General features: G+C 37.6%; 1 protein-coding gene across 1 annotated transcript in view; it reads left to right on the top strand.

Annotated features, from left to right (window-relative positions):
• Nucleotides 1–14,778, top strand: part of grid2 (glutamate receptor, ionotropic, delta 2) — a gene marked incomplete at both ends in the record, with an annotated part of 511,062 nt that overhangs the window by 472,524 nt on the left and 23,760 nt on the right. Inside the window, one exon of the mRNA XM_079250826.1 lies at nt 136–302. Within this exon, the coding sequence (XP_079106952.1) occupies nt 136–302 (167 nt within the window). The remainder of the gene's footprint in view (nt 1–135; nt 303–14,778) is intronic.

Raw genomic sequence — 14,778 nt, 5'->3', positions numbered from 1 at the left:
CTGAGGACCATCTACTACAAAATCATTACAATTATCCATTTACACGAAAGATGTGTTCTCTTTGTCCTGACTAAAGATGTTTCACTTTCAACTCTGCAGATTAGATGTTAAATGTACTCTCTTCTTTCTTATTAGGTGAAATATGGCCGGTTTGGCTTCGTGTGGGATGCATCAGTGCTGGAGTATGTCGCCAATAATGATGATGATTGTTCCTTCTACACTGTAAGCAACAACGCACCAGACCGTGGATATGGTATTGCCATGCAGCATGGCAGCCCCTACAGGGACATTTTCTCCCAAAGGTAAGAGTCAGAACAGTAAAAACTGAATAGATGACTTCACAATCAGGGGAATATGTACACGTTTCTTATTTTAAATGTAAAAAAATTCAGCTTATGTTTCACAAACACATTAATGGAGTTAATGCTTTAGTCATCGCTCCAGGTCTAGAAACATCCTGAGAAGTTATGACAAATTCCCTTGTTTCTTTCTTTAATCTGGAAAGACTTTGAATATTAATTGTTTGACTTGTTAATTGTCCACCCCATAAAGTGTGCCTTCCTGCAGTGCTTGAAGCATTTGCTCCGTAGATCAGGTGCCAAGTACATGGCTGACTGAAAGGCATTTCTTCCACGTTGTAAGAGTGAAATAGCACTATAGCAGCTTGTGTGCACCAGTGCTTCACACTGAGGTTAAGCAAATGTGACAACTCAGCCTCACAAATAAGTGAACAAGAGAGTGTTGTCAAGTGTTTACTCAAAGGGAATTGACAGCTTTCTCTTTTTGATATTGTATGGTCTTGACCTCACTATGTAAAGTAGCCAGAGATGACTTGTGCTGTGATTTGGGACAATATAAATAAAACTAGATTGAATTCAGTGGCAGGAGTATCCAAGCTGATGCCTGTTGTTTATCTTGCTTTGGTAGCACGCAGTCTGTGCCATCACATTGATTTAGACAGTAACTGAATTTATTCATTTATTCATTATCTACGGAGTCCCTCATGGAAACAAGGAAGCTTGGTAATTTCTGCAGCCACCACACAAAGGTCAATCCCTCATCTCCTCACAGCAACTGTGCTGTGCTCCAGCAATCTTCACAGTCCCTGTTTGTTTGTTTGTTTACATCAATCTTTAATGCCATGCTGAGACATACACTGCATCACCAGAGTGCAACTTTAGTTGATTGAGTTGAAGTGCCTCTATGTGGCCTCTATGAAGGCCACATAAGGATCACTTGTGTCCCAACAGAGAATCATGCAGACTTTATATGCGATCAAGCATGAGATCATTTCAAGATGAGGGAAAATAAAATGTCTAATGCCTTCATTAAGCCAGTGAAAATTATATTATGTAAAATAGTTATTCTTCTAGGCATTTGTGATTGTATGCACGTGTGTCATAAAAAACTTGAATGCAACTCATTGCCAGTGGGCCAACAAAGTGCAAGTGTGTGAAGGCCTGTCTCTTAATAGCTCCATATCTGATGAAGCGTTCCACTTCATAATTTTGCCTATCATGGCTGTTATTAGAATAAACAAGCAATTAATTGACAGGCCATGTTTCCAATTCATTCCTATTTATTTCTGGGGCAATATCACACTTTTGAGAAGACAGTTTCAAACAGTTTCCTAACACTGGTCCCCATGGTTCAGAAACAATCACAGAAATGATAAGGAACGAAAATGATCGCAGCTGTATAATTGTTTTGTTTGTCTTTGTTGTGATTTTGAGATCTGTCATTCTGACATTCTCTATTACACAGATTAATGAAGCTCAACATGAAGGTTTAACAGGAACTGCATTAGCAGTTTGTGCCTTGAGTCCATAGAGAGAAATGTTTCCCGTATTCATTGTAGGTTACATATCTTTTGCAGTTTGTTCATAATAAATCAGGCTTATGGCTGGTGTGTCTTTTAATTGGCTCTATTATTCAAAAAATCAAACTGTACGTTTTTGGTTGGCACGGTTTATTTGTCTGCACAGTGACTTCTCTGCTGCATATGAACAGAATATAATTGAGTGAATAACAATATGTTCCAGATAGCATCTACATTCATCCAGCTTTTTGGAAACATTTACTAGTAAGAGATATTTCATACCCTTTTTTGTACAAATTGACACAGTTCCCTGATATTTTAAAGAAATGTCTGTGATATTCTTCTGTCAGAGTACCAGATCATGTCACAAATACAGTACCACAGATGGTACTCCACCATGTCCTTAAAACTCTATTTGATGTGCTCTCTGATTGTATTATTTAGACGTTGGAGGTGCAAACATATGCATGTTTGAAAACAGGAAATTGTTTTCTCTGACGTCCTTCTAACAGTGACACACACACACACACACACACACACACACACACACAGACTAACACATAATTCCTCACATACTGCAAGGAGTATAGGAGATACATTTTTCAGCAAGCATCCTGGCATGCTAATTTAGTCAGCATGCCAGGAACAGCCAAATGATGAGACTTCTAAATTATTCCTCAGATATATTTCGTGTCAAAAACAATGATCCCTCAAAACAGTCCAACAAAAAGTGGTTGGCATGCATTAATGGGGTTTTGATGACCTTTAATGGCATGTTGCCACGAAAAAAGAAGCCTATTAACTGGGTCCTTATATCCTCTGCAGCTGCGGGTTGATGGCCAGCCTGCTTTTGGTGCAGCTGACAACAAACTAGTGTCACATGAGAAGCCCACTCCTTGGCTTTTGTCAATGATGTCTGAACAAGCTGCAAGTCTGAAAGACTAATTGAGAAATTTTGTTAGACCTTGGCCTTCCCAGAAAAAGCAAACAAGTAAATGCCCAAATTTATGCTCTGATAATGTTGTTCTCTGGGGGAAGCAGAAAGTGCAGATGACTATCAGACAGCCTTCCTATCATGCTGATGGGAAATATTGAAATGCAGTTATAAAGGGTATCACATCAAACAGGCTGTGGCATCTTTAAATTGAGATGGGCATGTTTTATTCTCACTTAGACACTCCACAGTATTACCATCATCTACTAAAAGGGAAATGCAGTAAGAGACAGTACATAAAAAACGAAGTTGGCTAGGTTGGGCAAAATCAACCGGAGCCAGAGGAAAGACTTACATAACACCCAACATCTGCTAAGTAAGACCCACCCCTACTCAGATGTCGACACACTGATGTGTCTCAGACTACAGATACAAATTCGCTTGTTCATCTTTTTGAGATTTCATGTCTTGACACGACATAGGCATACCTTATGTCTATAGCCCCAGGCCATTTTCTCTTTGTCAGAAATACATTTGATTTCAAGATGTGTGGAATGCCTGTGATTCCAGCATTTTGTCAGAAATTATGTTCTGTGGATTTGTATCTCAGGGATGAAGCATTCTTGCTTTTCTTTTGAAATAAACTGCAGTAACGTATTTAAAAGTACTGCTAAAAGATTGATACTTTATTATTCTCCATTCATATTCACTGTAGTCATTCATTCATCAACCTGTCTGTCCTCCAAACTGTGTGGTATGCAACAACCTTCTCCAGCTGCTCCAAGGCATGCTTGGAAATATAAACCTTCCAATAAGGTCTGAGTCTGCCTTGTGGCATCTGCTTATCTAACAGCACATGGTCAGTTCCTAACAGGATGTTTCCCTGGCTGGAAGAACTACTTTAAATGGCTTATTTCACTATGGAGCTACACCAGGTTTACCTTGAAACTTGTATTTTTTCAAGGTATGTCATAACAGCAGCGCTATTGGCAGCATGCAGTACTTTTTACAGTTGACATATAAAACTGTTTTCAACAAGGAACAAGCACAGCAGGAAATAACTTAAGACACAATCAATCACCCTCCAGTCCATACACCAGTTAGCTTTTATCCAAATTTATGAGAAAAAAAGGAAACAAAACAGTGCCCTTTTTTCCACTCAGATACTGTCACACTGTCCCGTTTATCTAGGACTTTTGTGAAAATCTGGTCATGTTTTAGGTAATATTTATGCAGAAACATGACAAAAGTCTAGTTCACAAATTTAAAATGAAATAGATTACAATTCTACAAACTAAATAATAGTAGCATCAAATAATTGACATTAGGGGTAAAAAAAATAAAATAAACAAAACTACAAATATAGTTAATATTTTGTTTTTGGACCGTATGAGGGCAGAGTACCCTGAGAGAATGCACACACACACACACAAAGAGAAAAAGTACAAACTCCACACAAAGAGGCCCAAGACAAGGTTTGAACTGGGGATATCCTTGCAGTGAGATAGTGCAGTTGATCACACTTGGCAGCCCTAATAATATATAAATAACAATAATAATAAATAATTAAGACTTAACAAAAAAACAGGTAGGGTAAGCCTATGGAAAATATTAAAAAGTTGTAAAAAAAAAAATAAATAAATAAATGTAATTCAGATATGAAGTATAAGTAGTTTAATTTGTTTTCTAAAAAGCATTTTAATTAAGTGTGTCGTCCTTATCAAAACCTAAAGTAATCTAATTTTAGGACAGTGAAAAGTCTTTCCTTTGGTAAGATCAAACTCTGACCAACTGTCCTGAACCAGCATGCTCTAATGGTTCAGGGATAAACTCAATTTCATATTTCTCCTTTACAGAGTAGACCCCATGTATATGCAGATAGAAATTACACAGTTTTCAGTTTCTTATTTTAAAAATGGAATACAAATACAAACCAACATATGCTGTGGAAACAAATACTTATTCTGTGTAGTCTCCCACATCTCAGTGTCATTTAAAAAAAAAAGATCTTTCATCTTCCTTTTGCAACGGAAAGGACACCGATCTTAAAAAAATTGTAGATACAGATTTTTTTTTTTACCTAAACTTCATAAATAAAGTAAAATATGATGCTATAAATGGATCTGGTATGAGAAATATTTTAAATACTGCAGTAATTGATGTATATAAAATAGTGGCTGCTAGGGAGAGACTGATTTTTCTTGGTAGCATTTACTTTACATGTGTTTGTTTTCTGAATGCTTAAAGTGTTTGCTATCTTAAGGTCCCTGGAGGTAAGAGGAGAGATGAAAAAGAATCTATTGGATTTGACACTTTAAAGAAAAAGAGAGCAGGGCAGCATCTTTTTAAATAGATGGGCTGCTAAAGTTGAATCATTTTAAACCATTTTATTTGATATGAAGAAGCCGTTCCCAAGTTAAAATGTGACACTTCTTTGTGTCTGTCTTTCTGTGGTGTGAGTGTGTGATTCCACCAGTATTTGTCAGGATTGTGAGACAAATAATGTGCAAGTTTGTACCTTCTTTCTGTGTGTGTGCTGCTGCTCTGTGATTGATGGAGACAGCCTGCAGATTTACCAGAGTCAGAAAACAGTGCCATAAAGGGCTGGCCGTCTAATATAAACTGACAGCTACTGACAAGTTGTTTTGAAGTGCTTAAGGGGCAAGATTAAAAAAAAAAAAAAAAAAAATCCCTACTCGGGCATACTTTATTTTTGTGTCCATTTGTCTGCAGCCGTTGATATGAAAATTGCAAACAGTAGATCTAATCTATAGCAGATGGGTATTTTGAGGGTGTTGCTTGCCTGGCATTTCATTGTCGATGCTGAACATGGTTTTGTTTATAAAATTTAACCGCAAGATGGATGAGGTACTTCTGCGCCTGTGATTATGGTCAGGAAGGCAGCATTTAAATCTTTAGGAGTTGAGTGAGCACAACAAATTCAGTGAAAGCAAATTACAAATGTCAATGCAAATGCAGTACTCAAAACAATGACTAACGTGCTATGATGTTCTGACATCTGCAGCATGCTGTTTTGCTTTCATTAAAACCTTACCTCATGTGGTTTAGCCACATGTGTGGTGAACCAAGGGTTCTATGTTTTAATTTGGCAATGGCCTCAAAGTTATATTGTTGTTTTATTACCTGACTGCGACCAAGTGTTCATCGGTGGCCTGAGGACTGATAGCTGAATGCTTCAAAAATAGTCACTGTTTGGTGTGTTTCTGCTGGGATTGTGGTGCAGCATGTCGTATGGGATGCTTGAGGGGCCAAATGACGATTACGACAGTGACAAATCTCTGTTACAAACACAGATAAATCACACCTCAGAGACCATGGGTTAGATTGCAGTAGTGAGCATGCACCAGAGGCTAACTTCACTCTGTGGAAATTATATTAAACTGTTAGACTGTGGCATGTAATTTCCTGACACGTTTTGTATGAAAGCGGGGATTTGGACTTTCTCAGGGCCAAAATGGCGTCTGTCTTTATTTAGAAAGAAAGGAAAAACTAATATAAAGAGAATGGTATTTGGGGAGAAAATCGATCAAGGACTTTTTCTAAGCTTTCATTACACTGGTAATTTTGGGATTCAAATCAGTAGCTTCATGTGGTGCCATTTTCTTCAGATCTTATTAAATTTCACAGAATAGATTGGTTTTGTCATCTTCAAACATTATATGACATACTGTGAGAGCAATGGCGGGGGTGAAAATGTGTGTAATAAACGTAAAAATTTATTTTTTCTCTCCTCTCTCCTGACATCTTTTGCGTAGCCTTAATTTCAGCCTTAAATCAAACAATTCAAGCATACACTCTTCATTGTTCTCTCTATAGCCATAGCTCACTCATGCATTTATTTCATATCAAGACCAAGAATTAAAGCTCAACTACAGCAGGTGATGTGTCTCTAATATGAAAGTAGTCTTCAGCTAAATATTAAAGTGCTCTGATTCCCAGTGGATACATAGTAAACTAAACATTGCTAATAAATAGATTGTTCGAAATGCTTTTATGTAGTCTGGGAAGCTTGTTTTTTTTTCCAGCAACCAGCAACACTTGTGGCAATAAAAAATTTTGAATCTATAAAAAAAATAAAATAAATAAATAAAAATGCAAAAGAGGTTACAACAACTTATGTACCGTTTACTCCTTCACTTCCTTGATAAGGTGAGAGTGCAGCCATTGATTAAACTATGACCGTTGTTTAGTCACTTACATTTAATTAACGTAGTGCATGTTGGCATCATATGTGTGTTCCTACAATGTTCCTACAATGTGCGACAGGCATCCAATGCACTTGACTTCAGGCTCTTGTTTAATGTATGCAGACTGTAGGACATTGATACCTGCTGAATTGTTGTAAGGCACAACAGTGAAAAGAAGCACAGACTCAAAATGTCACATTAACGTGAAGTATGTTTATGAGCTGACAAACTAAACACTGACTGAACTGTTTTCTATAGAATGGTAATTTTCCCTACTATGCTCCTCACCTGGGAGCTGAAGGACAGCTCATATAGAAACATCCTCTGCTGCTACAACTCGACCAGATGTGATTCCACAAATTGGAGTTACCTGTTTGAATTCATTATGTTTTTGTAATGTTTTTTATTACATAATGGCACCAGCTTTTTGCCAATCACTCTATGCTAGATCCATGTTGTTTGTTAGAAGTGTGCCATTTTTAGTCACACTACAGGATGACCATCCTACATTTTAGGCACTGGCTTTGTCTCTCTTTCTACACACAACTGATACAAAAGCTGGTAGTAATAAACAGCAGTTTTCTCAGCTGTGTATTAATACTGCTTTTAGCAATGATCAAAAATTAAAACTCACTATTCTCTCATGTTCATAATTTTTCATGCGGAAAAACCACAAAACAAAGTAACACACACACACACACACACACACACACACAAGTAATCACAAAGTACACTTAGCTTCAGGCTTTTCAATAACCCACAGAACAGGAGGAGGTAGTTAGGCAAAGAAAAGCCAGTGACAGACACTAAGATGACAAACTTGCAATAAAGTCTAAACTTTAATCATCTGATTGTATTTGATTTTTCACAGTTCAATTTTTCAAGATGAAGATATATATTTCATAAAAATCATTATCAACACATTATTTAAGTTACCACAAAGATTTTGTGTTTAACTTGTCGTAATTACAGATTTTTTTATTGCTAGTCCAGTAATATGGCAATGGTGACCCTTTTTTCAATAAGGTGATAGATGATGTGTGTGAAAAACTATTCAGTGAGAAGAAATCAGTGGTTGGTGAGGAAGGTTTAATTTTTTACCACTTTTTTGTACAAGACAACTCAGCGATTCACATAAAGCATTAAAACATTACAAATATGTGAAAAAGAAATATTTAATTGGGGATTTAAAATAAATCAGAGAGACCAAATGTGATGAAAGCACACGGAGAGTACAGACCTCCACCAAGCATAATGTGATTAACAACTTCAAAGTGATCCAGAATCCAGGATCTCTTTTGGATCTCCACCAAAATGTAATCATATGTTCCATGTGAGACCCCCAACATATCCTGAAAATTTTATCAAAATCCATATGTAACTTTTTGAGTAATGTTGCCAACAGACAACCAAACAAACAAACAAACTCCAGCGAAAACATAACCTCCTTGGCTGAGGTAATTAAAAGACCAAGTAAACAAAGTCCGTAGAAATAGGTAAACCAAAATGTTGGACCCTCGTGTCCAGCAGCATGGAAATGAACAAACAGCACCTTTACTGAAAGCACACATCCAACAGATTCCAAACATACCAGTTTAACGTTGCTATGACCAAGATTCACTCAACCAGAGTCAAAATAAGGCTGAATTTATGCATCAGGTTTGAAAAACACCATTACATATTCTGTCTTACCTTTGCTGTTTTGCCCCCAAAACTTTAATCCACCAATATAAAATGCATTCAGTAAAGCAATTACGTTTCCCACTGTGCTTCGGGAGTAGTTAGACGGACAAAATCGTAATTTTGTGCCCGGTAACATCAGTTTGATTGGACGACAAAAGGTGTCAGTCATTCAGCGTCACAAACATTTCCTGCTTTGTCGGTGCCGATTGGTCACATTTATGTAAACATGATAACATGAATGAAATGAAAAGAAATTAAGTAAAATGAAAAATACTTCATTAATCCCCAAAAGGAAATTCAATATTGTAATAGATAATTAATTTGAGGAGGTCTTGTTCTGGAGGCTGATGCCTGCTGGCAGGAATGATCTTCTGTATCTTTCAGTCTTACAGCGGACCTGAAGAAGCCTGTCACTGAACACACTTTGTTGTTTCATCACTGTGTTGTGGAGAGGGTGTGAAGAATCCTCCATTATCTCCATCAGCTTGTGCAGCATTCGTCTGTGGACAATCAGCTCAAGTGGCTCCAGAGTTACTCCAAGCACAGAACCAGCTTTCTTGATCATTTTGTTGATTCTCTTCAAGTCTCTGGTTCTGATGCTACTACCCCAGCAGATGGTTGCAAAGCTGACTGCACTCTACACAACAGACTTATAGAAGATATGCAACATCTTGGTGCAGACGTTGAACAACCTCAGCTTCCTTATGAAGCAGAGTCTGCTCTGACTTTTTTATAGATGTATTCAGTGTTGCATTTCCAGTCCAGTTTGTTGTCCAGCTGAACTCCAAGGTACTTGTATTCCTCCACCACCTCCGCCTCCTCTCCCAGGATGGAAACAGTGCTTTGTTTATTTTTGTTTCTCTTGAAATCAACATCATCTCTTTTGTTTGCTGGTATTTAATATGAGATGATTGTCACTGCACCATTTAACAAACTGACTGACCAGTTCTCTGTACTCTGCTTCTTGTCCATCCCTGATACCTGGAATTTATGGAGCTTCTCACATAACAAAGCAGGCTGAATAGTATTAAAAGCACTTGAGAAATCAAAGAACATGACCCTCAGAGTGCTGCCTGAATTGTCCAGATGAGAGTGTGCTCTCTGGGGCAGATATATGATGGCATGTTCAATCCCAAGTCCATTACGATATGCAAACTGTAATGGGTCCTGAAATGTGTTTACTTGCTTGTTGAGGTGAGCCAGTAAGAGTCTCTCCAGGACTTTCATGATGCAAGATGTCAGGGCAACTGGTCTGTAGTCACTTGGTTCAGTTGGTTGGGTTTTTTAGCCACTAGAACAAGGCAGGATGTTTTCCACAGCACTGGGACTCTATTTTGTCTCAGACTGGTGTTGAAAAGGTGCTGGAGAATTGAACATAGTTGTTCTGAGCAGGTCTTGAGAATTCTGGGACTGACACCATCTGGACCTGCAGCCTTGTTCTGGTTCAGTTTCTCAAGTTGCTTCATAACCTGATTGCAGGAGACAAACAAGGTGGAGGTCTCAGGATGTCCTGAAGTGGAGGAAGATGAAGCTGTGTTCTGGTCCATGATTGAGCTGAGGATGACAGATTGGAGGTGTGACAGGAAAGCAGTGGGCTTATGGAGAGTGTGTGGTCTGTTGGGTAGGGGGTGAACTGAACCTGTTGAAGAATATGTTCAGCTCATTAGCTCTGTCCAGACCTCCATAAGTTTGGTCACCATTTAACTTGAAGGCGGTGATCTGCATGTCAGACCACACATCACTCACGTTATTCTGCTGGAGCTGACTTTCTAACTTCTTCCTGTAGTCCTCCTTGCACTTTTTAGTTTGGTTTTTAAGTTGTTCTTGTTTTGCCCTGTCTACATCCCTGAAGGCTATCTTTTTGATGTTCAGCAGCTTTTTCAGGTCACTGGTGACGCAAGGTTTGTTATTGAGGAAGCCCCTCACTGTTCTTGTGCTGCCACACAGAAGTTTATGTAATCTGTCACACACTCAGTCATGGCGTTGATGTCTTCTCCGTGAGGTTCACAGAGGACGTTCCAGTCTGTAGCCTCAAAGCCTCCTCTAAGAGCATCTTCAGCTTCATCAGACCAGATTTTGATAGTCTTTGTGATGACTGTTTGCTTTTGAACGATGGGCTTGTAGGTGGAGATGAGAATAACCAGATAATGGTCACATCTTCCTAAAGGAAGCAGGGCAGAACAACTATACCCATTATTCATATTTGCATAAAATGATTCCAACATCTTATTTTATCTGGTGGAGCAGCTGATAAACTGCTGGAATGTTGGTAGAGTTACAGAGAGGGAGACATTGTTGAAGTCTCCGGAGATTGCCATGAATGAGTTTGGCTGCTGTGTTTGTAGCCGAGCAATGACGGAGCTGATGACGTCACAGGCTGTGTTGGGTGCAGTACCAGGTATTATATAAACTGCTACCAGAATAACACAGGTAAACTCTCTGGGTAAATAATATGAACGGAAGCTCACAGCTAACCGTTTGATGTTCCTTGTGCATATCTTCTCTGTGACAGTAAAATGTCCCGGATGATACCAACACTGGTTAACCAGCACTGCAATTCCACCACCCTTTAGCTTTCTGTTGTGTTGTCTACTGTGGTCTGTACGGACCGTTTTAAAGCCCAATACAGAAACATTATAGTCAGGGACATGTTCATGCAGCCATGTCTCTGTGAGGCATATAATATTGCACTCTCTGCTTCTCGAGCTCGTCAGTTTTGTTAGCGAGCAATCTCACATTACCTATGACGACAGCTGGGAGAAATGGCTCAAATCTCCATCGCTATCTCCTCTGCCTCACTCCTGCTCTGCATCCTCTTCTCTTTCTTTTCAAATCCATTGGGATTTGATGTGTTGTTTCACTGATAATCCTGATTTGGGAGAGTTTAATTAGTTGATCCCGATTGTAAACAAGCCTTTCATTGCCATGGAGACTCATCATTACAAGTCTTGAGAGAGCCAAAAATATGCAGAAAATCTCCCTTGCAGTACACCCTCCAAACGGGCATGAAGTCCTCAGAAAAAAAGACCTATTTTGAACTAATATCTATATTAGAAGAGTTTGTATTTTTAAAAAATCAAGATAACAAGTCAGAGCTACTACAGTTTGCTGTCATCAGACGGCGCAATCTAGAATGGAATGCATGATGATGAACATCAGCATGATTCTACTGTATCATACAATTAGAAAGGGGTCGGTCATACCGATCGGCCAATCATAGCCAAAGTTATGGGCATTATGCACACGCCCACTGCATACAATTGCGTGGTAGTCAGTGGCGTGGCGTCTGCTTTGTACTTTTTATTTAAAAACCAGAATCCAGGATCTCTTCCGGATCTCCACCAAAATTTAATTATTTGTTCCTCGTGGCACCGCCAAGATATCTCGCAGATTTCATCAAAATCCATCCATAACTTTTTGAGTAATGTTGCTAACAGACAAACAAACTTGGACAAAAACATAACCTCCTTGGCGGAGGTAACAAGCAATGAGAACAAAACATATTAAATTGAAACTAATCAAATTAAGATGGATAGAAACTGGCAGTGGAATACATACGGAGAGGTACATATGACACTGACATCAGTGGAAAATAAATTATCTTCATATTACTCCACTACTTTTGTACCAGACAGTGAATGTTTTTTAGTTACTCTCAAACAAAATTAAACTTAATTTCTCATAGTTTGTGGAACATTTTAATGAATTTCTGCAAAGAACAGGATGATGGTACATTTTGCTGTATTGGAAAAATAACTGTGATCCTAATGATAGAAAAAAAAGTATTCCAAAGTGAAATATTTTATATTAAACTCTTACAAGAAAGTCTGGATCTTAATTTCAATCACTTATCTGTTGGGCTTAGCAGTGTATTTGTATAGAAATAGTTACGCGACAGTGGCTTTGTTCGCATACAAAAGACAAAATGTTGTGTCAATCCAGTCCTCCTCACATGGTCTTTGTCTAAGCTCTTGCACTGTAAAACTGTCATTCTTCTACCAATTTATCACAGTCAAACTCAGCCCACACACTTTGATTCAATAAATCTTGATTTATTGCTGTTAATGGCTTGGGTGTCTCTTCCTCTCTCTCCTTAGTTCTACTTTTGCCTCTCTCTTGCTGTCTAAATATGTTAATGATGGTTAATGGCTGTTTTACTTCTGTACAATGTTTATCTTAGTTCAGCTTGATAATTGTTTCAGCTCACCCACACACCGTGGCTTAATGATGCTTAATTGAAAACTTTGTTGACAAAGTGCATGACATTGAACTCTGAGAGTACTAATTGGAATGATTAAGCTTGGCAAACTTTACTTGAGGGACCAAAGACCCCTGGGTAAATAGCCTCTTCTTTTTTATTTTTTGGTTGGACTTGAGTATAGTGATGGTGTTAATTGAAAGGGCAGGTGTTTCACAGTAGGATAACCTTCTGTTTTTATATGTGACCTCTTTTGCTTTCTATGTGACGCTTTAATGTCAAGCATGTTTTTTTATTCCTTTGAATTTGTTAATGGTTAAATAAGTACAAGAAGAATGAATCATGACACATTTCTCCCTGATTCTCATCATGATTCATAGAATATAGGAAAAAAAATCCAGTTCAAATTAATAAATGTTGGAGATACAGCTGTTCATCACTTTTATGAACTTGTATATAATAATGGCATTAATGGTGTAAATTCTCAAATGTATTCCTAGCTCTTTGATACTTAAAGTAACGGCTATAGACAAAGTAGGAAAAGTGCATAACAAGATAGGAAAACTGTTTAGCTTGCAGTTTCCCAAGCCATGGAACCATGGAGATCAACTGGAGGTCTAAATGATTAAATTAAATTTCTAAAGCACCATTCATTCATTCATTCATTCATTCATTCATTCATTTTCTATTCTGCTTAGTCCAATTCATTGTCAGGAAATTCATTGTCAGTAACTTAATATGGTGTTGGATTCTTTTTAATTTAATCAGGTGTGTTGGAGCAGGGAAACATCTAAGATTTGCAGGATGGCACCCCCAATGACATCTTCACAAATATGACTGCCATGGATCATCAGTATTTCAAAACTGTATTCCAATACACCTGAATCAAATGAATGAGTCATTGTCCAGATTAAAATGATCTGGATTTCCAAATCCCTGGATTCAGATCCATGGATCTGAGAATGATATGTAAGAAATTCAACACTTTGATGGATTAGATCAGCAGTTCTCAACCATTTGGCAACACAGTACCCCTTGTAAAATATTTTTTCAGCCAAGTACCCCCTAACTACTGCAAAATATTATGGGTTAAAAAAAAACCAGAAAATACAGTGCTTTGTTATTTGTGTTTGGTTTATTAAACTTTAACCACTGACAATTGTTTTGCGCACCTCTACTACGCTTCAGCCAGATCTCCATTGTTTGCGTTGTCAAGGCGACAGTGACTGACGCAAATGATTTGGCTTGTAAAAGGTTGGGTTCACATCGGAATGTGGGATTTTAGGAGGAATGAAATTATGTAAGTCTAATTGTAAATTCAGTTTATGAATGTACATTTACATTTATTAAAATATATTAAATATTTACATAATGTTATATTTATATTATTTTATTTAAGGATGTTTTAAAGAAAAAATAAAAAAGATAATTGTTTATTGAAAAATTTTCAAGTACCCCCCGGAGTGCCTTAAAGCACCCCCAGGGGTACGAATCCCCCCATTTGGATAAACAGTGGATTAAATTTTCCCATTAGATGGAGATTTACAAATTTGAAAGACATACTGGAAGTAAAGTTTTTTTATCTCAAAAGTGTGTTAAGCTACAAGAGAAGCTGAAGTTGAGAAACAAAACATCTGTTTATTACTTCTCACGTTTCCATACCAATAAACATTTATTAATTAAAACATTTTAATGTATTAGATGCAAGTAAAGAAAACTCATTAGTAAGCGTGTTTAGTCATTTTTGTTGCATACTCAATGATTATGTAAATAGATTCAACACTCAGTAAAGGCATCATTTTTATTCATTAGTTGATAAATACCTAAACGTTCTTTCATTAATGGTGACAACAGTGTCGAAATAAAGTGGACCTGGTTTTTTCTTTCTTTTTTTTTTTGAGCCCTGCATTAAATCTAGGCATCAACAGAAGTAATT

This window comes from Telmatherina bonti (assembly GCF_933228915.1).
Source record: "Telmatherina bonti genome assembly, chromosome: 13".
Lineage (NCBI taxonomy): Eukaryota > Metazoa > Chordata > Actinopteri > Atheriniformes > Telmatherinidae > Telmatherina > Telmatherina bonti.
Note: the sequence above shows the minus strand (reverse complement) of the source record. Positions and strands in the feature narration are given on the sequence as shown.